This window comes from Pongo abelii, chromosome 1 (assembly GCF_028885655.2).
Source record: "Pongo abelii isolate AG06213 chromosome 1, NHGRI_mPonAbe1-v2.0_pri, whole genome shotgun sequence".
Taxonomy (NCBI): domain Eukaryota; kingdom Metazoa; phylum Chordata; class Mammalia; order Primates; family Hominidae; genus Pongo; species Pongo abelii.
In genome coordinates, this window is record NC_071985.2 from 151,140,920 (window position 1) to 151,168,339 (window position 27,420).

A 27,420-nucleotide genomic window follows, 5' to 3' on the forward strand; every position below is an offset into this window, starting at 1 on the left:
CTCCTAACAGCAGATATGAATCCTGACCTGATAGATGACACTGAAAATAAAGCTGCAGTATCTCATGAAAAAAGTCTCTGTTTGCTAGCCCCCCACTGAGTTAAGCTACTGTGCAAGCAAAGTGATCTCTAACTTGATTAGAAATTTTTTCATTATGTGGACTAATGAGCCATTGGTCCACACCTGGAATCTTTTTTAAATGTATAAAAACATTCAAACCTAACAGCAGGAATTCAGTTAGGTTTTTTTCCCCAAAAACGAGATGTAAAATCATCAGACTACACACAAGATTTTCACAACAATCCAAGCCAGAAATTTATATTACTAAACACAATTCCTGTTCACTGTTTATCATGATAGTATTATTCATTCACACGGATTACATATGATGTTAGATATGATGCATCTTCAATTCTAAAGCAAAGAGCAATGTCATCTGAAAATAAAATATTAACCCAAAGATTGTAACTTCCAAGTGTGACTTAAATCCAAGTGAACACTATTTACTTTCTGAATACAGAAACTCTTATTTTAAGTATTTCTAAAATTGTTATTTATTTAAATTATATTACATTATATCAATATACTGAATGTAGGGGACTGGAGGGACAAGGAGAACATGATAAAATATAACTTTGGAACAAGCAATTCAAGTAAAATTCTTTCAGCAAAATTAAAATGTTAACATTTTGAAGCTTATTACAAAGACAATGGAATAATACACTTCTATTAGTTGACAGTATGCCCCTTCTCCACCTATCATTTTAATAGGTATAAGTGAGATCACTTAAAAGTACATATAAAATCAATTGTTTAATTCTTAAACATTTTTTCAAGAATAATAGGAATTTTCTAAAATCCATTATAATTTATATGCATTTCTCAGAGATTTTATACCCTTCACAAACTTTACAAGATTAATACATTTTCACGCCAATAATTGCCACTATCAACTAGCTATAAAATTTATACATCTTAGCTCCATCCTTAGAGCAGGCTTAACTTCTAGCCTGCTCTAAAAAACACCTGCATGTGTGTTGTTCTCATATGGAAATAATATTTAAGACTTAGAAAACAATGGATACCAGAAATCTATATAGTTAATAAATAATGGTTCCAATTATTTCATTAGGCTTCAAAAGTATATTTATTTCTTTAAAAATCAGGTCTGTCTTGAAAAATACACTCATTACTATTCCTAGATTTAAAAAATGTTTAATGCAATAGTACTTAAGAAAAATTCCACATCTATTTTTAAGCACAAAGAAATAGTTATATTTCTGCAAATTTAACATTACAAAGAATATACATATACACACACATATATAGCTAAAGATATAAACAACATAAAAAGATGAACTATTATTAAAATGTAAGTTTTCATAAAAGACTAAATATTTTAACTTAGGAGTTTTAGAATTATGCACACACGTAAGCAAATGTAACTAAAGATAAAAGTTTCCACAAAATACTTTCCATTTTACTAAAATAAATGTAGTGAATAAATGTAAAATGTATACCAAAACAGAGCTTTCATTTAGTTCCCTCAGGATTACTTAGAATGGTTATATTTCATAAATGCACATAAAATATAAATTCACATATCTAGCACTTTCTATATCATATCTGTGTTATCAAAAGAACTCAACCACCTAATAATTCAATATTCAGGAAATAATTTTAACACATATTTTTAAAATAATAAATAAATATTCTAGGTACTTCCATATCAAGAAGATTATATAGTTCAAGTTCTCCTGGATTTAAAAAACAAAATGTAAACTGGATCTTACCTTCTATATTCGGTAAGAAGCTGATTACAATGATAAACCACAGACTTCGCATTCTGCAACCAGAAGACACCATTATTGATCCCTTTAAATATTTTCTTTGTATTCCTTAATGAATCTAGTTATAAATGCCCAGCTTCATCAAAACCATCAGTCTGCATCATTGATCTTCATATCTGAAAAACAAACAAATCCATCACTTACTCTATGGTCTTTCTACATAACAAAACAATTCTCTCTCTCCGTTCCTCTCTCTCTCTCCTGAATATAAAACATATTTTGATTCTATGTCCACTATGGAAGCTGCTCCTATACACTGGATATCTGAATCTTACATTCTGAAAACAGTCAAAAGCCCAAAAAGGTTGACTGCCTTTTTGACAGTCAAATTGCCAAAATTTGTACGTGGCAAAATAATGCCACATACAAAGGGATTCTGAAAATGCCACATTCCTAATCACCAAATCAAACTTATTTCCCTGACTGCTAGGTATTCATAGCCCCTATGGATCCAGTTCTCCAAACTGGAGAGTGTACAAAAACTTCAGGAGTATGACTTAGTATTTCTCGGCTTCTAGGATCACATGAGACCAGAGGTCATTTGCTGGGTTCTGTCTGAGTGTTTTACTTCTTTCTGAGGTCCTGTGAGGAATCACAGCTAACATTAGCCTTATAATGCACATAAAATGAAGGCATTTCCCAAATATATCCAGCCTCCTCATTTAGCCTCTGAGAGAAAGGAAATTACAAACTTTTCTGTTAAAGGAACATCTTACAGTTTCTTCATGTTCGTTTCCTATTATTTTATTCTAAATAATACTCTTACACCAAGTTTTCTCCAGTCATCCTTAACCTGCTGCAACTAAAGAGTTTTACAAAGTGCAGCAGTGAGGGAACTCTTCCCTCCCTTTCTGAGGTTGCATACATAACTCAGTAAAACAAACTCATTACATCATTTCAATGCTGTCACTAAACCATAGAGAAAATTTAGAAAACAAAATTTTCCCGATAACCTTTGAGTTCTTGCACATCATCTGACCTACTATGCATTTACTACATGCTTCATGTAGCATATCACACGGGATGCTATTAGCAGTACACTACATTCTACTATCAGTTCATTATAATGTAACCTGAATGGAAAAGCAGGCAGATGTTAAATGGTTTGAAACACTTATTACCTATAAAGGTACTGTCTTGCTTTATTAAGAACACAACAAAAATAATGTAAGAAATTAATCTGAAATCATTCAGGCCCATAGTTTCAGAGATGTAAATGCTTCCCTAAGGATCCCTCTATGATCCAGAATTGGCCCAAGTTTTAGCTCTCTCTGAAAGCACTGAAGACACAGGGGAGAGGGAGGCATCACCAACATCAGTATTATGCCATTTAAGAACAGCTCAGATGCTTATCTGTCCAAAGAAACAAAGGAAAACGCAAACTTCCTCAAAAAGAAGAATGATGTATCCAAAATTAATCTGACGGAGACACATGGCACACATCCCTGCAAAACTAGCTGGCTGGCTCTGTACATTTTTCACTCTGAGCTCCCACAGACTATTCAAAGGTAACCAAAACCAAAAGTGAACCTGAAGTTTACAACTGCTGTAGCAATGTGCCCGCCTTAAAACTGAAAATTATTCTATATAAAGCATTTTAAAAAGTCAGATAATCTCATGGCTTGTCACATTTAAAAGGCCATCAATGAACAATTTCTTATATTCTTACAGTCTGTTCGATGATCTGATCAAGCAATCAGAATAATTCAAACACATAGATGAAGTGCTGCAAGTAAAATTAAGTCAGCCTTTGGACCACTCTAGATTCCAAGCAAAGAATTTTTACTGTCCAAGTCTTCATTGTTTGATTTGAATAAGCTAGTGCCTACAGGCAGCTTGCCCACATGCTCAACTCTTGCACACATTTCCACTTTCTTAAAGTGATCCAAGATCAGTCTGTCTTCAGTCATCCACTATTCAAAGAGCCCTTGTTTGTGGGAAGGAGGAGGAAGGAAGAAATCAGGGACTGATGACTGCTTTGTAGGAAACAGCTGCCAAGATAGGAAAACCTCTGTTCGTGAAGGGAAAAAGGAAGAGGAAACCACACAATCAAGACCTCTATTGTGGTCTTTGGCCAGGAAAGAATACCTTATGAAAATTTTTATATACTAAAAATTCAGTGTATTCTGAAGGTTTGAGAATGTGAAACACAATTTTAAAAATACATATCATTCAGTCATGAGACTTAGTGTAAGTGGTTGTTTCTGACAAATGGAAACAGGTTCTAGAATGTATAAAATCATGGCTTCTTTTATGAAAATAAAGCTTAAGTCAATCTGCCTGTGTACTGAATAAGTAAAACAAAAATCAAATTTATTTTTATCATTCTACAACCTGTGCCCAATCGCTTTTACATCAAATAAAATTATTTCCAAAACCTCAAGCTTTAAGTGCAATTTGGAAACTAAATCAAAAGATTTTACTGCTGTGACCCAAGTTTTAAACAACCTTCCATTAAACAAATGTTAATGAAAGTTGAAATACCTAACAAACCACAATCAGCTAAGCATAGAACGAATAAATAATCAAATATCATGACACTAATCCCAAGAAGGCATTCCTTCTAAATCATATTGGAGCCAAACCACTGGCATAGATAACAGCTAACCTTTGTCCTTCAAATTCTGTAACTGCAAAAGGCTCAATAACAGCATTTCACAAAGCAAAACAAAAACAAGTAACAAAACCAGAAAAGGTCTATTAAATTTCCTTTCAACAAACAGAAAAGATTACTTCAAATGATTCCCACATTAATAACTTTCTTTTGATTTTTAGAAAACCTTTTTCCAAGAACATCAAAGAGCTTAGGATGAAGTGGGGGAGGAACTGGGAGAGTAGAGGTGTAGTGCGTGGTGAAGCTCCTGGTAATGCTTGCTACGTAATAGTTCATTTCTTAGTAAAACAAGATACAACAGATTTCTACTTAAACTATAAATGACTATGACTTTCAAAAATCCAAACCACTTCTAACATACAACCTACTCCCACCTCTGCTTTTTCCTTATTCTTCAAATAAGATTCAAACAATTTCATCCTAATCTTGTTCCTATAAACCACAAACCATTGTCTATCAAACCTCTGTCAGTTTTTTGATCTAAGTATCCTATTACTCTGTCATGTAAAAAGTCAATTAATGCATCATTACTACCAAACCTTCCAAAGCTGAGCAGTGACTTCCAGGAATATGCTTCAGCTGTGTATGTCCCAACAGCCCTCAACGTTCTATACACTACATGCAATGTACAGTCAGCTGTAGTCTTTCAGACAGTAACCTGCTTCCATTTATCAGCTGCATTAAATATCCCGTGCCTAAAACTGTCAGCAAAATTACTTAAAAGGACAACACCGCTAACTAATTTTAAGTCACATATTTACATTACATTACCAGGAAATCACATCTAGCCTTATTATGTGATGAGGCTTATTTAACAAATATAGAAAAAATAAAATGTTTATTAATAAGCATCATTGAAAGAGAGTATAACACGTTTCAAATTAATAAGGGCAAAAGAAAATTAAACTACAATTTTCTAAAACTGGTTAACTAATGTTGATATTCCACTAGGGGCAAAGCCACCATAAGAAGTTCTATCTAAAGCTTTATTTTTGGTTTCTACTCATGGACAGTGAACTACTGCGAACACTGGATATTAAGCCCAAAACAATTATAAGCACGAAGAGAACAAGAAAAGAAAAGAGCCAGCTAAGCATGAGAACTACCAAAGTCACCCATCCTTGTTATTATGCACTAATGCTGTGTAAAATGAAACATTAATGTTTTAGGTAAGCCTAAATTCTATGTACTAAATATATGTCAACTCTAAATGAAAACTGAAGTTAGCTTTACAAAATCAGTCTTGGATCTTATTTGCATCATAAAATTATAATCATTATGAGACAGAATTTACTAACAAAAGTCGCTTTTCTGTATTTTACCAAAACAAATAAACACAAAAAAGGATGACACTAACCCAACTCTGCCTTTTCATTTTCTATGCAAAGGCTTAGAAAATGAAAAAATAAATTACAGTTTTATTTCACTTCAGCTGAACCTCAATCAGGTTATTCACTTTTCAGAAATATTTTATGTGTAATCTTTACAGACTAGATTTCCCCCTTCTTAACATCAGAGAACACATCATTACCCCTGGGAGTTTTCCTTCAGTAAGTCAGCTAAGCAAGCCCTTGCTATCCCTAATCAGAAAGGCTTTCTTAGAAGCTTCAGACATTCAGCATTCTTTGGGGTTTGAGTTTATTTTCTTTTCTTCACATGGATAGGGCTGGGGCCAGCAATGCTCACAGAGATTTTAAAACCACGTGGCCAGCCACTAGTCACCACCCTCTTTCTTCATCTTCTTTCTGCAGGCACTGCTATCAAGTCTAGAGGACATTAATTAAACTATTTATACAAAAGTCCCCTTAATATTCATCATTGGTCTTACCCTTTACTAAAATTTCTTCGTTTCGCAGACATAGTAGACACTCAGGAAATATTTCTAGTCATGGTAATTGTAATTCAATTCAAAAAAATTGCATGAGGACTCTAGACTATTAGAAAGTTCAGGCCGGGCACGGTGGCTCACTCCTGTAATCCCAGAACTTTGGGAGGCCAAGGCGGACGGATCTCGAGGTCAGGAGTTCGAGACCAGCCTGACCAATATGGTGAAACCCCGTCTCTACTAAAAATACACAAAAAATTAGCTGGGCGTGGTGGTGCGTGCCTGTAATCCCAGCTACATAGGAGGCTGCGGAAGGAGAATTGCTTGAACCCGAGAGGTGGAGGTTGCAGTGAGCCGAGATCGTGCCGCTGCACTCCAGCCTGGGTGACACAGTGAGACTCCATATCAAAAAGAAGAAAAAAGAAAGTTCAGAGAAAATACAATGTCTTCAAATTGGAGAGGACTGCCATTTAAAAATAACTTTTTCTTTACCTTAAATTGGGAAAAAGCTAACTTCTGTGTTGTCTGAAATACTGTATCAGACACGTATCACTAATCCTTACCAAAAAAGCAAGATCAGTATTATAAAGGTCAGAAATCTGAGGCTCCGAGAGGTAAAATAACTCAACTGAAATTACTCAGCTAATAAGTAGCAGGGCTTAGATCCCAATCAAGGCTAACTAGAAAGCCATTCTTTCCACTATTCACCAAATTATTCCTTCAACAAATATTTACTGAGCAACTATTACATATGTTGTGTACTGAGGAAAAAAAGAAACAAAATTTCTCATCCACAGGGAGATTACACTGTACTTTAAAAATAACTCGTCCTAACAAAAACCTGTAACTGCCTTGCACACAGTTAGGCTCCCAAAAAAATTACAGCTAAACTAAATAGATAACAGTGTGCTTACTCTTTCATGTAATTTTCCCAACAACCTTAAGAAATATAACCATTTTATCTTAAAAGCAGAAAACTTAACCTACTCAAGGAAAGTAAGCAAGCAGAAGGACTGAGAAATAAGCCCATGTTCTAAAATCACTACTGTTACTAATTATGTAGACCAGATAAACTTATTTTACTATCTTTTTTTTTAGAATAAAAAAATGAATACAGAACAAAATCATCTTGAGATATGAAAGTGAAGAAACACCAAAAGAACAGTGAGTTGATTTTTAAAATGTTTACGTGAGCAAAACATCCCTTAGGTAATAACAGCTAAATATTAACTTAATTTTTACTATTTCCAGTTGAGCTATCTTAATTTAATCATTTATATTACTAAAGTGCCTAAATTATATAAGTTAACTAATTACTCTACACTGATAAATTTTATCAACCAAACTACTACAGAAGTTGTTCATAGTAAGTCAAAGAAGAAATATATAAATATTTCCTCCAATATAACTAGCAATGCAACTTTAATAGTCATGGAACAAATGTTTTAATATTAACATCTACAAGATTATGGACTAATCATCATTCGGGTAAGTATAACAGAAAAAAACTCAACGTGGCTCACTCATAAGATGCAATCTTATGTTTGGCTCACTGCACTGGATCCTTTGTTCATAAATCACCGTTACTAGCCATTCCCTGAATCAATATTCAAATTCCCTCTTGGTCTATATATACAACCATTAAATGAAATAATAATGACCCAGGATCTGTCATATATTAGATCATCAATATCACCATCAGAGGTTTCTTAGAGGTAATGAGGTAATCTGAGTAAAATACATCAAATGGTCTTCAAAATAAATATGAAAAACTGGCTGGGCGCGGTGGCTCATGACTGTAATCCCAGCACTTTGGGAAGCAGAGGCAGGTGGATCACCTGAGGTCAGGAGTTCGAGACCAGCCTGGCCAATGTGGCGAAACCCCATCTCTACTAAAATACAAAAATGTGCCAGGCGTGGTGGCGGGCACTTGTAATCCCAGCTACTCAGGAGGCTGAGGCAGGAGAATCGCTTGAACCCAGAAGGTGGAGGTTGCAGTGAGCAGAGATCAGGCCACTGCACTCCAGCCCGGGAGACAGAGCGAGACTCCATCTCAAAAAATAAAAAAATAAAAAAATAAAATATATATATACGTGAAAAATTAACTATAAAAATACACAGTAAGAAGCAGAAGAAAGTTTTGTGAAGTGCTATAGCACACTGCCTTTGTAATTAATAAATGATACAATTCATTTGCAAACTGTCAATATAGTGTTATCTAAACTTACATTTCTTGCCTTTAACATAAAGTAGATCACATTAGCACTACAATTTCATGTATGTCCATTCAAGTCAATGAATATCCAGTGAGTACTTCCTACACATTTTTAATGGATATCCAGTGCTAAAACGAGTGTTATTTCATTCATTTTTTTTTACCTTACGTATTAACTGGTCCTGTGTTAAGTTCTAAAGGTATTATAAAACAGATTAAGATATAGCTGCCACCTTCAAGAAATTAATAATCTTATGAGAATTAAATATGCAAGAAAATGACCAAGATCCAAAATAAGCATTAAATAATAATTACTAAACCTCCCAAAACTTGATGGTAATAAATGTGATGAGAAGCTAAGAGAAGTAACTAATAGCAGTTTCTGGATCTGTGTTTCCTTGAGACATGTACCTAGATCAATCAGTCATCTTAATGAAGAGGTCAAGATTCAGATCAAGAGCACACTACAGAATCGTGGCTCAACCTGCCCCTACAAGCACTGCAGTAGCAAGCATCTAGGTCTCAAGTTCAGCAACTATATAAGGGTAGGAAGAGATTATAAATCTGTGATTCAATCGTTTTCCAATTTTCCCAATGATAAATTTATGGTCCTGATTCTACCTTAAGTAATGTTAAGGAAGCCATCTGGGGGCTTCTGCAATATGTTTAACTAAGGAATTGTCTCTTCTATCAAAATATGTCTCAGCAATTATTCTAATTCCTATCTTAAAAAGAAGCAACTGTTTCAGAAAATCTTCGTTTTTGAAATCTACTTATAGATTATTATATTGACAGGCATAATATAATAACCTGAAGCATTTAGCTCACATATTTCACACTCCGCCTTCCTGGGAAAACTACAGATAATCAAAATTCAGAACAACATTAGGGACTTCTTTAAGAAAGAACAAGTTTCTATGCCTTAGCTGGGGTTAGTCCCGATTATGCCAAATGTTCCATACCATTTACATCTGTGTCTACAAGTAAAACTCAAAAGGATTTTCTTGAGTTGTACAGAAAACGAATATACCAATTATTTCTAAATAATTAACTAATAGTACTAAAGATAAAGCTAGTCTAAGTGAATGAACAGAAGAGATTCTTTGGCTTCCCATGTCGGCCTGAAACTCTGTGTTTGGTGTAGCTGATTCCTCTAAGAATATTAGATTCATCACATCTGTAATCTCAGCACTTTGGGAGGCCGAGGTGGGTGGATTGCCTGAGGTCAGGAGTTCGAGACCAGCCTGGCCAATGTGGTGAAACCCCATCTCTACTAAAAACACAAAAATTAGCCAGGCGTGGTGGCAGGCGCCTGTAATCCCAGCTACTCGGGAGGCTGAGGCAGGACAATCTCTTGAACCCAGGAGGAGGAGGTTGCAGTGAGCCAAGATAGCGCCACTGCACTCTAGCCCGCGCAACAAGAGCGAGACTTTGTCCCAAAAAAAATGAAAAAAAGAATTAGATTTAGATGAGACGGTAAGAAAAATATTCATGGACACAACTATTAAGAAACAGTAACAGACTGTGTCATTTTGAGTGGCTGTTAGGTATGAAAAAATTAAAAACCAAAACGTCTTCCATTAAATTAAAATTTATGTTTTAGTGCTTCTTAACTACTCAAACATGGAATAGGAGAGTTATGTGGTTTTTAGAAAACAGCTTTTTCAACTTTAAAATATAATTTTATAACCTATTAAAATTTCAAATAACATTAAAGTAGTAATAAAGCAGTGATGTTTAATAAAAAAGAAACATAGGTTATAAAAAGCAGAGAAAAATGACTAGAAGCTTGAATTACTTGCCAAGAGTCCTTCATCTGGTAACAGACTAATGTATTTTTGCAATATTTTAATGGTTTTTAAAATGTTTCAATTCAGAAAACTTTCAGGAAAAATATCACTTATTATTGCTACTCCACATATAAAGAAAAGCAAAAATCTGCTTAAAAAAAAAAACATTTCCAATGATGATAAAAACTACTGAATTTTCCCATCTCTTGAGCTTAAAATTATCAATTATATTCCACTACATTTGTAAAGATTAGAACCAACATTTTATGCAGATTGAGACAGTCAGATCAGAAGTTAGGTAACTCTTCCTATGGAGGACCAGACAGTAAATATTTTAGGCTTTAAGAGTGATATGGTCTGTGCCGTAACTATGTATGTCTGCCACTGCAGTGTGAAAGGTGCCACGGGCAATGCATACCCAAATGACATCAGCTGTGTGCCAATACAACTTTACTTACAAAACTGATGGCTAGCCATAGTTTGCCCAACCCCTGTTTATAGATGAACAATCCTAAAACCAAGATAACTGGATGCAGTTCAGTCACATAATGAACTAATAACTATTCATGTCTGCCAAAATAATCAAATCAACTTTAGTCTATTATTTTAAGAAATTAATTTAAATGTTAATATAAAGGTAAATTAACCATACTAGAATGAGAAAAACAAAGTAGCATTATTCACTGATCAAAACAAATTAGAGTTTCAGGCCAGGTGCGGTGGCTCACACCTGTAATCCTAGCACTTTGGGAGTCCAAGGCCGGTGGACTGGCTGAGGTCAGGAGTTCGAGATCAGCCTGCACAACATGGTGAAATCCCATCTCTACTAAAAATGCAAAAATTAGCCAGGCGTGGTGGCACCACCTGTAATCCCAGCTACCCTGGAGGCTGAGGCAAGAGAAATGCTTGAAGTGGGGAGGCTGAGGGTGTAGCGCGCCCAGATCGCACCACTGCAATCCAGCCCAGGTGATGAAGAGAGATTCTATCTCAAAAAAACAATTAGTGTTTTCAGTGTGTGTATAACAGAGCCATATGTATACCTTAGAGTGTTTGGGGAGAAATTCTAGAAAAGACAACAAAGGACATTACCACAGTAACTTATCTTACTACTTTGTTTGGCATGAGAGTATATAAAACCAGACAAAATAGTAAGTAATGGGAGAATGAAAAGCGATGAGGTTTGGACAAGACCCCTGAGGTATTCTTCCATTAGCATGATAGTTTCAAAGAGCTGCTGGTAAAAGTGGCATCAAACTCTTGAAATTCCTGTCACCATAGCTACTTACCCATATGAAATACTGGATATATCCCAGATCCACATTACATTCAACAAGAAAATGCTAAATTCTAATTTGCTAAGTTTCTTGTATAATGCTAAAAGTTCTACAAGGCCAACATCACCAATCTTATTCCAAATAATTGTGAAGTCACAATAAATGCAAACATTTCTTTGAAACATATATTTAGAGCTTTCCAATTCCCTATATGCAGACTCCTCTCAATGAAAATATCCTGATTGTTATTATTACAGTAAATATTTTTTATTTTTCATAAGTCTACTGTTCCTTAAAATTTAAGTCAAACTATAACATATCATTCATAAAAGTAACATTTTTAACCTACAATTAACAAGTATCACACTGAAATAAATCAAGGCTAAATTTTTCTATCAACATTATATATATAAGACAAAAGAGTGGAGAAGGTTACAAATTTTTAATAACATTATATTATGGTAGTAATAATCTAGGTGTTTTACTGGAAGTGAAGTGGATTACTGTAAATGAAATTTTAAAATGTCCTCTCCATTTTACAGATAACACAAAATGACTTTTTTTCATGTTTCTGGTGATAAGGATAAATTTGCCACACATTTAAATGGTGCCTTCACCCTTCCCATCCTGGCTCATGAATTAATAATTCAGTGACATTAATACAACAAGATAAATGATAAAAAGGTTAAGGCGAACGGGCCAACCATACACACATACTTCTTTTAGCACAGTTAATACTTCTCTGCCAAATTATAGCTAAAACTTTTTAACAGTTTTCAGTAGCGTTTTTACAATCTAAGTTGCAGCTTATGCACACACAATTTCACACACTTCAGGCTTAATAAATCTCCTGCTGGTACCAAACAGTCATTCTAGGGGATTAAAGTGCAACATCTGTTAACATTAATAATGTTTTATATAGTCATATGTATTAAAGAAGCCTCTACTCCATTATTAGTCTCCTGAAAAACCTTCTAGACCAATATACTAATTTACCATGAATTATACATATAACCTTCAATCACTAACTTACAATAACAAATGCATTAGTGTGAAATGGTAAAAGAAAATCACATCTACTATGAAGTAACAGATTTTCTTTAAACCAAGCTTACTAAATATATATGTGCATGTATACATGGATACACACACAGACAAATGAAATTAGCCCAGTCTCGAATAGTTTTGAAACCAAAAATCCTCTGGAGCATTATTCATCTTAAGTTTGGGTAAAATATAGCTCTGTCAATACAAAAGGTACTTCATTTTAAAGAGGTACACATTCACTGTTCTATTGATTCTTACCCTGAAATACCTTAATCCTCTTCCCATTGCTTTCAATCCCTCTGTCCTAACATCTTTCTTTCTGAACATCTGCAAAGATCTCAAAGCTGATTTATCACCTTCCATCCACCTTGCCAGCCTCTAGTAATCTTCCTAATTTCACTCTTAAACCATAAATGTGCATAAAACTGGAACAAACTAAAAATAATTTTATATGGAAGAACACAATTGGGGTTCTGACTTGACAAAGGTTGATCTCAGAAATGTTTCTAAAATGTCTCCGAAAGTACATGTATTATTATTTCACTCTAACTTAGCACAACAAATCTAGGATGTCTTTTTATTTTCTTTTTTTGGAGACAGGGTCTGGCCAGGTGCGGTGGCTCATGCCTGTAATCTCAGCACTTTGGGAGGCCGAGGTGGGCAGATCACAAGGTAAGGAGATCGAGACCATCTTGGCCAACATGGTGATATCCCGTCTCTACTAAAACACAAAAAATTAAGTCAGGCATGGTGGCGTATGCCTGCAATCTTAGCTACTTGGGAGGCTGAGGCAGGGGAATCACTTGAACCTGGGAGGTGGAGGTTGCAGTGAGATGAGACTGCACCACTGCACTCCAGCCTGGCAACAGAGCAAGACTCCATCTCAAAAAAAAGAGAAAGCGTCTTGCTCTGTTGCTCAGCTAAGAGTGCAGTGGCACGATCATAGCTCAATGCAGCCTTAAACTCTTCGACTCAAGCAATCCTTCCACATCGGCCTCCTGAGAGTGGGGACCACAGACATACCCACTACAACAAAAAATTTTTTATTTATTTATTTTTTATTTTTAGTATTTCATAGAAACAGGACTCTATGTTGTCCAGGCTTGTCTAGAACTCCTGACCTCAAGTTATCCTCCCGCCTTGGCCTCCCAAACTGCTGGTGTTACAGGCTTGAGCCACTGCGCCCAGCCCTATTGTATCTATTTTAACAACAGGAAAGTTGCAACTGGGGCTGGAATGAAAGGGGAATGGTAATTGAAAATCTGAAAGACAGAGAGAGAGAGAAAGAGGATAATTAAAAAGCAAAACTGGAAACAGAGCCCAAACAGATCAAACTTCAAAAATACTTAATTCAGCACTGTTTCTTCAAACTTACTTGCTCAATATTTCTGAATATACCTCTGAAACTGACTTTTACCCAAGATTTTTTATTCACATAGAAAACATCTTTCCCCTCCACCTAATAAACTTCAGAATAAACTTGATAGTTTAAAAACCACCTGTGCCATAAAGCCAACCTGACTGCCTCAAACTGAAAAATAACCTCTCCCTCTCTACATTCTTACTGCCATTATCTGCTGTCATTTGTACAGTAGTTGCTATTGGGTTATCTTGAGTCCTCTTCAATTAAGCTTTTAAACTGGCCGTCTTTTGCAGCCAGGTGCGGTGGCTCATGCCTGTAAATCCCAGCAATTTGGGGAGCCAAGGCAGGAGGATGGCTTGAGCCCAGGAGTTCAAGTCCAGCCTAGGCAAATAAAGAGACCTCCATCTCTACAAAAAATAAAAAAAAATAGCTGGGCATGGTGGCATGTGCCTGTAGTTCCAGCTTCTTGGGAGGCTGAGATGGAAGGATCGCTTGAGCCCAGGAGTTCCACGCTACAGTGAGCTATGATCAGGCCACTGTACTCCAGCCTGGACAACAAAGAGAAAGAGCTTGTCTATAAATAAATGAATAAATAAAATGCCTTTTATTGAAATTTTCTATGTTTATCTTTCTTCAAGATAAATCTTTTCAAACCAAGCCTAAAAAACTTATTGGGTACATACTTTGTTCAAGGCACTGAGGCTTAAACTGCAAGCAATACGATGATTCAGAAGACACAGAAATGACACAAATGCACAAATAATGTCACGAATTTATGTAATGTAATTAAGAGAGTAAGTGCTCCTTACGGACCATGACTTTTGCTTATCACTTTGTGATTTTGATGACTAGTGTAATATCCTGGTAATTAAAAAAACACATCAACTATATTAACAAACTTTCCAGAAAATATTTAAATTTTTTAAAGATTTCTTTTTTAGCAAATATACCTAAACTTGAGAAAGACCATCCTTTTTTCACTTCCTGGTTTTCTTTTTTAAATATTATGTAATTTGCTCTTATGTTCTTCGGTCATAGAAGCTTACTCTCACTTCTATACCTTTCTTGGTATAGTTATACTGTTCCTTCTGCCTGGAATCTCCTCTGCCACTTGTCCCTTGGCTAACTACTGTTCCTTTTCCAAGACTCAGTTTGGATCCATCACTTGACTGTCTAACTGACTGGTTCCCTAAACCTCCACCACACATCAGGGGTACAGTGTCATTTTTGTCCATAGTACAGAGTGCTCATCCCTATCACAATGTAACATTTTCAAAGGTGGTGAGCTAACTGAACACAGTTATGATGAAAGATGGCTTTCATGTCTATCACTTCAGTGCTACCTTACCAGTGAGTATAACCCATGCATAATGCCTGGCAAAGAGCTAGCACATAATAAATGTTTCTGACAATAAGAAACATAGGAGGGAGAGAGGGACGGAGGTGGGGGGAAGGAGGGAGACAGGAAGTGGGGGAGGGAAGGAAGAGGGGGAGGAAAGGAAGGAGGAAGGGAGGGAGGGAAGAAGGAAGGAAGGAAGGAGAGAAAAAATGGGAAGGAGAGAGGAAGGGAGGCAGGCATGAATAAATAAACTGAATTATGGAAAGTAAAATGAATAGTGGAAAGAATAAAGCAAAGTGGATGGAATTCAAAAACTCATGTGTGAAACAGAATTTTTTAAAACTGGAAACTTTCATCTTTGCTTGTTGGTGTAAGAAAGTTTAATTAAAAAAAAAAAAAACTGGGAACTAACTCAGAGACCTCCTAAATAGAGATTTTCAAGATTTTTTTCTATGCAAGACTATTTTTTAATTAAACACTTAATTAAGTATTAAAGAGTGTCAATCTATAAGGCAGAAAACAAAAATGACTACTTCTTCTGGAAGTTTTAATTTATCATTGTTTGACATACAGTACCTTATCATTTTCATCATTAAACCCCTCAAGAAAGACTTTTTAAAACCAGAGTCTCCTCATTATAAAAATGAAGAAATAGAAAGGTCCATAATTACTGCAGAAACAAAATCTGCAACTCAGGCCCAAATCCAGTAGAATAATTCCTCCATTAAGTTGTCTTTAAAATACTTACGAATTTAATAGTATCAACAAAAACAATTTATAATAATTTCAAACTTATCTCAAAATGTGAAATTACATGAAACTATATTAAATATACTTGCTAATTTTGCTATTAAATAAAAACTGTGTTACAAAGTGTGGTGGCGCAGGCCTATAGCCCTAGATACTCAAGAGGCAGAGGTGTGAGGATAGCTAGAGCCTAGAAGTCTGAGGCTGCAGTGAGCTATGACTGTACCACTGCACTATAGCCTAGATGACCGAGCAAGACCTCATATTAAAAAGAAGTAAAAATAAATAAAATTTAAAAAATAAAAATAAAACCCAGGGATTATATAAATGTACAAATTGGACATTTTCAAAGTACACTAAAAATATTAGAATTTTAATATTAAAATATAAAAATTAAATTATAAATTAAAATATAAAAATTAAAGATTTTTTTCTTGTAACAACTTTTTAACAAGGTAGCCTTCCACATCTACATATTTCCCTAGCAATATTTTGAACATGAGAAAACATTGTTTCCATCAGCAATATCTTCTTAACAGTGATTTTTTTCTAATAGCGGGAAACATATGTGTAGAAAACACTTTTATCACCTTTCAAAACTAAGAATGTAAAAATTAAAATCCATATTTTTTTTTCTCCTCCAAAATTATAAGACAGACAACGGCACTCCAGTTCAACAGCCAACTGTGGGCTATCTCACCTCTATATGAAAAACCAATACATTCCACACTGCGAATTAAACTTCAGCTATGCTTTGCAAAAAAAAAAAAAGTTTCTGATACTATCTATAATGTACACAGCATTGCAGGTTATTTCTTTTTAGTATTAATGATTTACAGAGGCTACTGAAAAAAACATGGCTACTTTGAAATCCTAACTTGCCACCATTCCTCAAATCAGCATTTGCAACTTAATGGACTTTACAAATCAAACAACATTGACAATAAATCTCAGCAACTCATTTACAGAAAGATATCTGAATATTAACTGTGAAATTTAACATGCTTTAATAATTAGACTGTGTAAATAGTATATGTTTCTTTCCTAATTTGATAAGATGCACTTCTCATGTAATACTCCTCAAATTAAATATAAGAAATTGTTCTGGCATTTCACTAAATTAAAATCTTGAAACCCTACAGCTCGAATGTATGAATTTAGATTTTATTTCTACTTTCAATTAAACCATAGATATTATTCAGTTTCATATAATGCAATTTATACTGTCTTCTCCTGTGAATGCAAGAACACAATGATATTTTAATCAGATCTTAATACAAGTCACCAGAAGACATTTTGGAAGGCAGATAACCAGCTCCTCCACCAAAAAAAAAACTATCATTTCACCATTAAAAGATAAACATAATCCACCTGTGATACGTAATTACCCACTAAAGAAAGGAACTGTGGAGGAAGAGCTCCCTGCATATCAGAACATGTCTCTAATGCTAAAAATTTGGGCCACCTTTGCTAAAAATTTATACAAAACATTAAATGCTATTGCTTCACTTAGGTTGCTAAGTAACTAGATGGTTACACAGCCTGGTAATAGTTTGACAATGGATTTGTTAAGATTGTCAAAACTTTCTTTATGTATTTTATCTTATAAACATTAAAAATGTCTTTTTAAGGATGTCATATTTTTAGTTTCCTTAACTAGTTAAATAAAATTCACAACTACAGTATTGACAACCATATTTAATTAACTTCCCTTTATTTCATGCTGATTACCTTATGCATAGCTATGTCTTCGGCATGACTGATCCTTTCATAAAAAAGAAGCAAGCCATCACACCAGGACAATTCTGACAAGGATCCTCTACTGACTTCCTCTTAAAGCTGTTAATACGTGGGCGGATCCTAAGGCTTGGCATGATTTGGGGGCAGGGATTATAGGCCACGGAGAACTACAAAAGATTCCTACTTGCATGTTTTCTGTGTGGTTATTTCACCAGGCATCAGACTATAAAAGTAAAACAAGGAAAAACTACTGATCTTTTTTACATAATTGTCCAGTGAAAATGTAAGCAGAGTATTGTGGGTTTTTTTGTTTTTTTTTTTCCAGACAGACAGGTCAACATCAACACTTCCTGTTTTTCAATATCAGAACATCAATTTTGATAAAAACCAGTCAGCTCGCTACTGATTTATCATCTAAGGAAGGTAGCAACAATACTAGAAAATTCTGTAATTTAAAAAATAGAAAATCTTGAGCAGCATTGAAAAAAAGAGTCTTCCCCCCAAAAAACGGGAGAAAAAAAATCTGAAGAGTGAAAACGGATACCAAAAGGGCCACTTAAATATGTGAATATTCACATTTAATTTACACCAATAATAACAATAAGCATTTACTGAGAGCTTTCCATGTATGAAACTTTATTAAGCACTGTAACTACATCACAAAAAATTTTCTCTACTATATGGAAGCAAGAATACTTTCGGATTAGGACACACAACTCAGTATTATAACACTTTAATTGTAACTCTTATCATTCTTATATCCATGCAAGGAATCTATAACTGGTTAGTTTCCAGCACAATTTATTGTGATCTTCATTATAATCGATGATACGCATTTATTCAAAAGATACATTGAGAGCCTACTCTGAGTTAATCACTGACGGATAGGTGCTGATAGATGCTTTGGGTTGTTGTTCAGGCTTGTCACCCATAATTAACATGATACAAAGGATCAGCTATAAAACCTAAGAACTATTGCTGGGTATGAAGAGCTGAAAAGCTATTGAGGAAATGATTGTTACTCTTTTAAAGAACAAGGTGAAGCAGGGAAATTTCCCCATGTACCAATAAAATAAATATACAATATTAGAAGTTCATGGTAACAAACAAGAAAGCTGCAGTGAAGATAAATTGCAATGATTTTTTTTAAATCTTTGAGGATATAGATATCCCTAAGCTTTCTGAAAAGGGGCAGGCTGGTATCTAAGGAAACCAAAGAATATCAAATTACCTGTTTAAAGAGCTGTTAAGAATGTTACTAAAATGGCCCTGAACAATGAAGAGTATTTCAACAGGTCTAATAATGACAAAAGTATTCTTTAGCAAAATAAAGACTTCTAACCAGATTACAATAGCTGACTTTCATACAGTCTTGATTACCTACTAGAAATCTCATCTAAAATACAAATAAAAACCTAGATCATGTAGCCTGAATATCGCATAATAAAAATTTTCACTTTATGTGAGTATTTAAAAAAAATTAGTATCACTTAAACATATGCAGTGTAAAAACATATGCAGGTATACACTCGAAAACATTTAAAAACATTTAAAAGGAAGAAAAAATATATTTTTTTAACAAATGCCACATTTAAAAATATACATACCAACTTAAAGCATCAACTTTCTCAGCAGCTGGTACTTTGGACTTTTAACGCATGCATCTCAAAGTATCATCAGAAAATGGGCTCATTCCTTTTCCCTTCCACTAAAGCAGGCTAATGGAATACATAAAAGACTTGGCTAGAACCTTGGTTCTGGGCTTTGATTCTTAGCTGCTCCTTTACCTCACATTCAATCAAATGCCAAATTCTAACCCACCATTACAAAACTTCTTATATCTGTCTACTGCCATTGCCTCTCACCAAGGACTGTCGTCCACCCCTTCTAATTAGGTTCCTATTTCTTTCATTAGTTCCCCACTCTAGTTCATTGGATACACCACCTTGAATGCTATCAAATTAAGTATAACATGTTCTCAATTGAAAATATCGACAACATTTTAAGGCCTACAAGAGAATCTTAAAAGAGCAGGCTGTTCATAATCATGTCCCAAACTAACATACCCGTTTCATCTCCTACTTTCTGTGCACTTCACATTCCCCCTAAGGCACTATATTTTTACCTTTCCTGTGCCTTTACCTCTTAACTTTTCTCCTCCCCAAAAAAGACTATATAGCCTACAATCCTCCTCTGCCTTCAGTTCTAAATAAATGGGGTCTCTTTTTCCATACCACTCATTTTGAATTTACCTACCCTATATTTTTACAACCTTTTCTCTGCACTTCATTTTGGCATGATATCGTAGTATGACTTTTATAAGAATTATTTGTGCAAATATTTCACAACCTAGTGAACCTAGTGAGCACAGTCCTTACATAACAGTACAGTTTTCCTGGCATGGCCTTAATAAATGGCTGTTGATCTAAACAAAATTAATAGAATTAAGCCCAGAAGTAATGGCAAGGTAGATGTAATATGCTTATAAGTAGGATCGTTCTTGGAAAGGATAAAATACAATCAACATTTCAAAATACAGCCTTTAAGACCAATGCAAGCAAATGCATATTTTTGGTCTGGTAATTTTGGCAAACTCAGTACCAGAAGTTCTGTCAAATTTTTAAAACCACACGTGCTGCCACAATGACCTCTGTGGCAGTGTAGGAAACCAAAAATTACATCTTGAATGTAAAATCCAAGACATTATAAATGCTGTGAATTATTAAAGTAAATCCAAGACCTTATCTGTAAAAAAAGGAAATAGCTACTCTGAACTACAAAAGTATAACATACTTCAAGAGATTGTACCCACATATGAAATACCTGATTTTTCAAAGGATAATTTGATTGTGATTTTTATTTTAATAGGACTCTCAAGAGGAATTTTTTCTTCTTAGAGGTCTGTTGCCCAGGTTGGAGTGTAGTAGCAAGACTGTTGCTCAATGCAGCCTCGTACTCATGGGCTCAAGCAATCCTCCCACTTCTCCTGAGTGGCTGGGGCTACAGGCAGGCACCACCCCGCTGGCTTTTTTTTTTTTTTTTTTTAATTTCTGGTAGAAACAGGTCTTGCTATGTTACCCAGGCTGATCTCAAACTCCTGGCCTCAAGTTATCCTACCACTTCATCCTCTAAAGCGCTGGGATTATAAGCATGAGACACTGCACCTGGCCAAAAGAAATCATTCACATAGCAAGAATTCCCTAGTGCTGTGCGTCTCAATAAAGTAATAAACTGGGAGTGAGAGGTAGATAATGGTAAAAATTGAATCATTCTGGCTTGGTAGTATCTTGTGGCCTTGGGAAAACTATAAATGCACAACACAGAATGGGGACAAGGCTGCCAAAAATCAAGATTTTACTCATTCAAATTTAACTTTATGATTTTTATTACACCCTATAAATAAAATGTTGGTTTAAGGAGTATTAGATTAATAGTCTTGAATTCCAAAGACTGAAACATCTGCCTTTCAGCTAAACAACCAAATACATTATTAGATATTTCTACTATATTTTTAAAGACCAAGACAAATTTCTGATTTTTATACTTAGAATTGAGAATTTTCAATTTTTTTAAAAAAAATTGTATTATTTACATATACTAACCAAAAGCTGCACTGTTCTAGATTTATTACCAAATTCATGATCTCTTGTGCTGACGAAGACTCAATAAAACTCAAATTCATAGAAAGGAAGCTGACTACTAAAGATAAGACTTAGCTTCTGATTTCCACCGAATTTTTATATTTTTCAATCTATTCATAAATCTTACCAAAAAAAAAAATGGGACGGAAGGCCTACCTTTAAAGCCGTTTGTATGCCATTATTTCGAAAAATTTTAACTAGGAATTTGACACTTAAATTTTACCAATTTTTGATTGTATGCTACAATGATGAGAAATACTTAGACATACAGAATAAAAAAACAGACATTGGAGACTACAAAAGGTAGGAGAGTGGGAGAAGTGTGAGGGCTGAAAATTACTTAGAGGGTATAACATTCATTTATTATGTGGATGATGGGTACACTACTATAAAGTACATGCATGTAAAAAGCCTGTGCTTGTACCCCCTAAATATACTTGAAAAAAAAAGCCCCAAAAGACTAAGAATTCAACATTCATGAGATACCATTAACAAAATAAAGGAAGAAAATGTTGAAGCTTTAATAAGTGCTTGGCAATACTGAATACTGAAGCTTATCAAGGACTCGGTAAAGTACATGTAATAAAGTTTTATTCTGTAGGTTGAATAAAAGTAGGCAAGCATAAAAAGAGCATTTGTAGGTTACAATAAATGATAATCAGACAAAATATTAAAAGAATCTTTGGAAAGAGTTGAATAACGCCAAACATGAAAGTACTGTAAATATCTTTTTAACTACGGAGGGCTTAAATACACATTAAGTCACATGAAAACACTCCAAAGAACATCACCATATAATAATTCCACATTAAATAAAAAAACCTATACATTGATACTAATTACTAAATTTATATCCTGGTTCTCTTTAGGAGATCAAACAGCAGCTTGCATGGTAAATAGTGAAAAATGTTTTTTAAAAAAGAAAAAGGCCCTCAACCATCAATTCAGAAATGAATAATATCAAACTATTAAAACATCTGAAGAAAACATTCTATAAGAGGAAATATTAAAAGTATTACAGCAATATACAAAATACTCAAAAGGTACTCTTAAGAATAGTGCAAAAATGTCTAGTTATATCAATTGTATAAACATCTGATAACATCAATTTTATACATACATAAGAGTTTATGGTGATTTATTCTTTATAAATAGGAAAAACTCACTTGAATAAAATAAGTTAACAAATCAAAGCTATATTTTCGTTTATTTTCAATTAAAAGCTAACATTGTGGTGAATTAACTGCAACCTTGATATGCTCCTCTTGATTTTCACAGAATTAACAAGCAATAAGGAGAATGAGGCCATTAGTGTATGTCATCTACAAGATTTTCAATATTCTAAAAATACTTAAGTGATGCTTGCACTACAAGCTATTCAATTTAGTATTGTTCTAAGAGCTCATTCTTACTCCCTAATTTTTAGAAATACTCTTAAACTTATTAAAAATCAATCCCAAATGTTTTTAAGAAATGCACTCCAGAAAATGTGAATTCTAAGATACTCATGCTTCGTTATCGGATGTTTTAATCACGTAATATTAACCTAAATAATCATTGTTTTAAATCTATTCTAATTTTAAGAAACCAATCACAGGTTTCCAGGCTGAAATGTCAGAGGACTTACGTACTTCTTATTAGTAACACAGTATAAGAAAATTAGTAAAAAATAAAACACATGAGGTATGAGTACTTTAATACTACAGTATTAAAGTAGGTAAAGGTTATGTTTGACTATCAAGTTCATTATAATTCTATGTCACCCTATTTGTACAAACTGTCACCATAATTCTATAAAATATTTTAAGCACTAATAATACTAATAAGGACTCTGATGAGAATCAACCCTAATTCTTACAGAGAATACAATGACAGAAAAGTGCTTTTCGAATGTATTCTTGAATACCTTACTGTGTTGTAGCTGTTATCTGAATCCCTTATAGCAAAGAGATGAAACAAAGATTTTCTCGAGGTGAAATTCAAATACTTTCAAAAATACAGGTATTTTTGCATTAGCCAAAGCTACTGTGGGCCACTAACTACTACTAAGAGATAACGGCATGATGCTCTGTCAAATAGTAAAATGTTGGACTAAGTCTTTTCCTTGAACATAGCTAACTTTTTAGTTAAGGCCTCTGACATGAGTATTAACAACTACCTTTCTGCTTTGACTTATATTTGGTCAAAATAACAGTATCTTTTAAATCAACAATCTGATTTAAAGAGCACTAAAAATTAATAAATTTTCTAAACCATGACATAAAAACTCAGTGATTAAATAATTTTAACAAATGGATTTTTTCCCTTCTTAAACATGTATCTCAAAAAAAATAGTTTTAGCAATCATATTCCTATTAAAATGTATAACACACAAATATTAGAGACAAAGTTACCCATGAGTAGAAAGCATGAGTATTTTTGTTCTGAATTTTAGGGATTTCCTTAGATGTTGTGTTTATTTTTAAATAAAGGTAATGCTACTGTGTTTAAATTTTTGAAGAAAATGTACAAAATTTTGTGATTTATTCTCATTTTAAAATAACAAACTTGATATTCTAAGATTTTAACATCTCTCTTTAGTGCAGCTTTGAATTAACAACATTACCTGAACACCACAAAATCTACTACACTGTAGATAACAAAAAGTATTCTTTTTACACCTTTGTTAAGATTTCAATTTGAGAAAATCTTTATTAAATAGGCAAAAGAAATGGCTTTGAAACATACAACAGGCAAAACGACACTAATATTGTTTATTTTTGTTCCTAAAATAAAATATTAATTTCTAAATCCTGGGAATAACAAGGGCAATTTAAAATAATTTTTTCCAGTAAGTTATTAAAACATGCAAGTTTATAATTTTGCATTCTAGACTCTTCATATACATATATAAATTTTCTAATCTTATTTAGGGTTTATCATATTCTTTGGTAACTTCCATTTAAGATGTTTAACATGTTCAAATATTTGACTCCCATTCTTATAAAATTTATATTTAAAATATTATTTCAAATCTATCCTCTTAATACATAATACTCTCACTTGGAGGACTATTCTTCATAATATATACTATTCATAATAGTTTATTATTTTAAAAACCAGTCTGCTCACACAGATGCAAGAACAATTAATATATACACATCTGTGCTTAAATAATGTATATACAAAGAAGCAGAGAATGTTTTATCATAAATTCGTATTTTTTTATTATTAATTCAAGAATATGTGATAAAATTTTCTTTGATAATTTATCAAGATCATGGTTACTTTAAACTGAAAATCAGTTACCAATCAATTTCCTTGTCATAAACATCCTTAATAAAATACCAATAATACTTTTATGAGAACAATTAATTTGATTAACTTTTCAGTACAATTTCTTTTCAATGGATTCAGATTTCAGTATTTTAAAAATCACTCAGTAGTCTACCTTCAAATTTAAGACAAAACAGGTAGAACTTACCCTAGCTGTGCTTTTCCAGTAACCTCACAGAAGTTATGCACTCTGTGACAGTTACTGTGCCTCACATAACCATTTTCCTGGAATGAATTTTCCAGTAACCCTTGCCTCACTGTGAAGGAGGTTTTGGGAAAAAAGGTAATGAACGATAACATCAGATCCCATTTTGCAGTGCCTATTATATTAAAAACCAACTATGACAAGAAATATCTTATCATATTATTTAAGACAATGACATAAATTTGGCAGTAAAGAGTATCTATCAATAATTGTATGGAAAAGAAGCATTTGTATACTTTTGTAAAACATACCATCTTAATCCTATTGAAATATAATTGCTGTTGCTAATATTCTTACCCCGTTATAAAAATGCTCTGTATAAATGTGGCACACACTTGTTAAGATAATACGGGGCCACGCTGAGAGAATAATTCTTATAAAAAAGCCCATACCAGTACCATAAATCTCTTTATTAAACAAGTTTCCTTACTTAGAGGATTATTCTTTGTCACAGTAACAATCTGACTTTTCACATTAGTAAAGGTTAGCTACTAAAATAATAAATCTGAAACAAGGAATTTCATTAAGAAACAAAGCTTTTTAAAATGCAAAATAAATATTTTTGTCATATTATTACTTGGTAAAATAAGAGAAATGAACTATTACATCTCTTTCCAAAGATACATAATGGATAATAACCTTTCTATTCTTTACCAACCAACAAGCAAATTCTAAAATGATGTTACTATACCAAAATGGAAAAATGAAAAGACTGGAATTGATTTTTTAATAAAATGTAATATAATATCCTATCATTAAATTTCCTGGCACAAATAAGTGTATGCAGGCAATATGAAAAATTCTACTCACTAAAAAATATCCAAATGCCCCTAAAAGCTTATCGCCCTGCTTACCTAAACACCCGAATGAAAAACTCTCAAGTACTTCTAAGTATCTGGCTTACAATTCCTTAGAAATTCAGCTGGCACAGAGTCATAAACAGAATTCAGGTTTCAATCAAGTACTGTCTATTCTGCCTGCATTCATTTTTTTCCCAAGTTAGTCAGCAGTTTTCTAAATCATGTAATAGTAGGTCCTTATTAGTAGTTCCCGTGTTTTAATGTCATTAAACTCATGTCCATTATTGCAAGTAAAAGTCATTAAGCCAAAGCGATCGTTTTTGTGTTTAGAAAAGCACATATGCAACTCATCTAATCTGGTCTATTAATTAAATGTAGAGGAATGTAATACACTGTGATATGTTTATTGGTCATTTAATAATATGTTACATATCTGGAAAATTACCTAAAAAGCTGGGATCTCTCTTGTAACAACTACTATGCATTTAAACAAGACAGTTCTGCAGTCATTCTCTCTGAGCTTTAGACAATCATAAATAAAAAATTATAATCTCAAAATGGATCTGGTATCTTTATTATATTTTAAGTTATTTTTAATCAAAAATATAAAAAGGCACATTTGTAATCTGTGAATAAAGGAAATTATAAGGCACATTTGTAATCTATGAATAAAGGAAATGATAAACACAAGGCCTTTAGTACATTAAATTGCACTATAATTTGGCTAATCTCAAAATGCCTTACTTTCCTTAGAACAATTTTTTCAAACAAAAATAAAAAATATTTTAATAAAACATAACTTTCAAAAGGAAATGTCAATTTATACTGCTTTGATTATTTCATCGCATATAAAAGCTCCCTCTGCAGGTAATAACAAGGTTTAGCAAAAATATTTGAAACATGTGGGCAGCTACCTTAGTAAAAATGCAAGTCACCATTTTATAGAAATACTACTCTACTATCCAGCATGTTTCTCTCTTCCTTACCAATTACCTGATTAAAATAATTGCTCTTGAAAATCTGTGGTTCAACATGATTATTCTTGCCCTCCATCCTGGTTAAGATGGCAACTTGAGCAGACAGGATACACAAACTTTTCACAAAGTCACCCAAGACATATTCAGACAGTGTATTTCAAGGAAAAAGAAAACATTACCTTGCTTACACAGCACCAGCCTGAAATGATAGACCACTCCAAAAAAAAAAGCTGCCCGGCCCATTTATCTGATTCATTTTCTGAACACAAAGTAAACAAAGGTAGCATCTTAGGATCAATTTAAAATCAAAGATAAAAGATCAATTTTAAATGAATGCAGTGATAATTGTATTTTCTTCTTATTCTGAATAATTCTAATTTTTACACCTGGAGAGTATTTATGAAAAATCTATTTTCATTTCAATGAAAAAAAAAAAGAAAAACTGATCTGGGTTGCAAAATGCTCTTTACCCTTCTGTAGTATGTTTTCAAAATTTGTTTTAGATTTGTTTACACAATGTGCTCTTCTGCCATATTCCTTTCCACAAGTATACAGAGATATGATGCGATGTATCTCTGCCAAGGGAGCAAAAAACAGAAAGTTAAGAACAGTTTCTAAGTCTCGGGGGCAACGTGTTACAAAAAACGTGTTGCTGCAGAACGTTGATGCCCCTCTCCC

At 33.6% G+C, this 27,420-nt stretch overlaps 1 protein-coding gene across 50 annotated transcripts in view; it reads right to left on the reverse strand.

Annotated features, from left to right (window-relative positions):
* Nucleotides 1–27,420, reverse strand: part of ADGRL2 (adhesion G protein-coupled receptor L2) — a 577,862-nt gene that overhangs the window by 154,220 nt on the left and 396,222 nt on the right. For all 50 annotated transcript variants that reach the window (XM_054532529.2, XM_063711500.1, XM_063711525.1 and 47 more), the window contains one exon: nt 1,794–1,966. In XM_054532529.2, coding sequence (XP_054388504.1) covers nt 1,794–1,866 — 73 coding nt within the window. In that variant the 5' untranslated portion in view covers nt 1,867–1,966. The remainder of the gene's footprint in view (nt 1–1,793; nt 1,967–27,420) is intronic.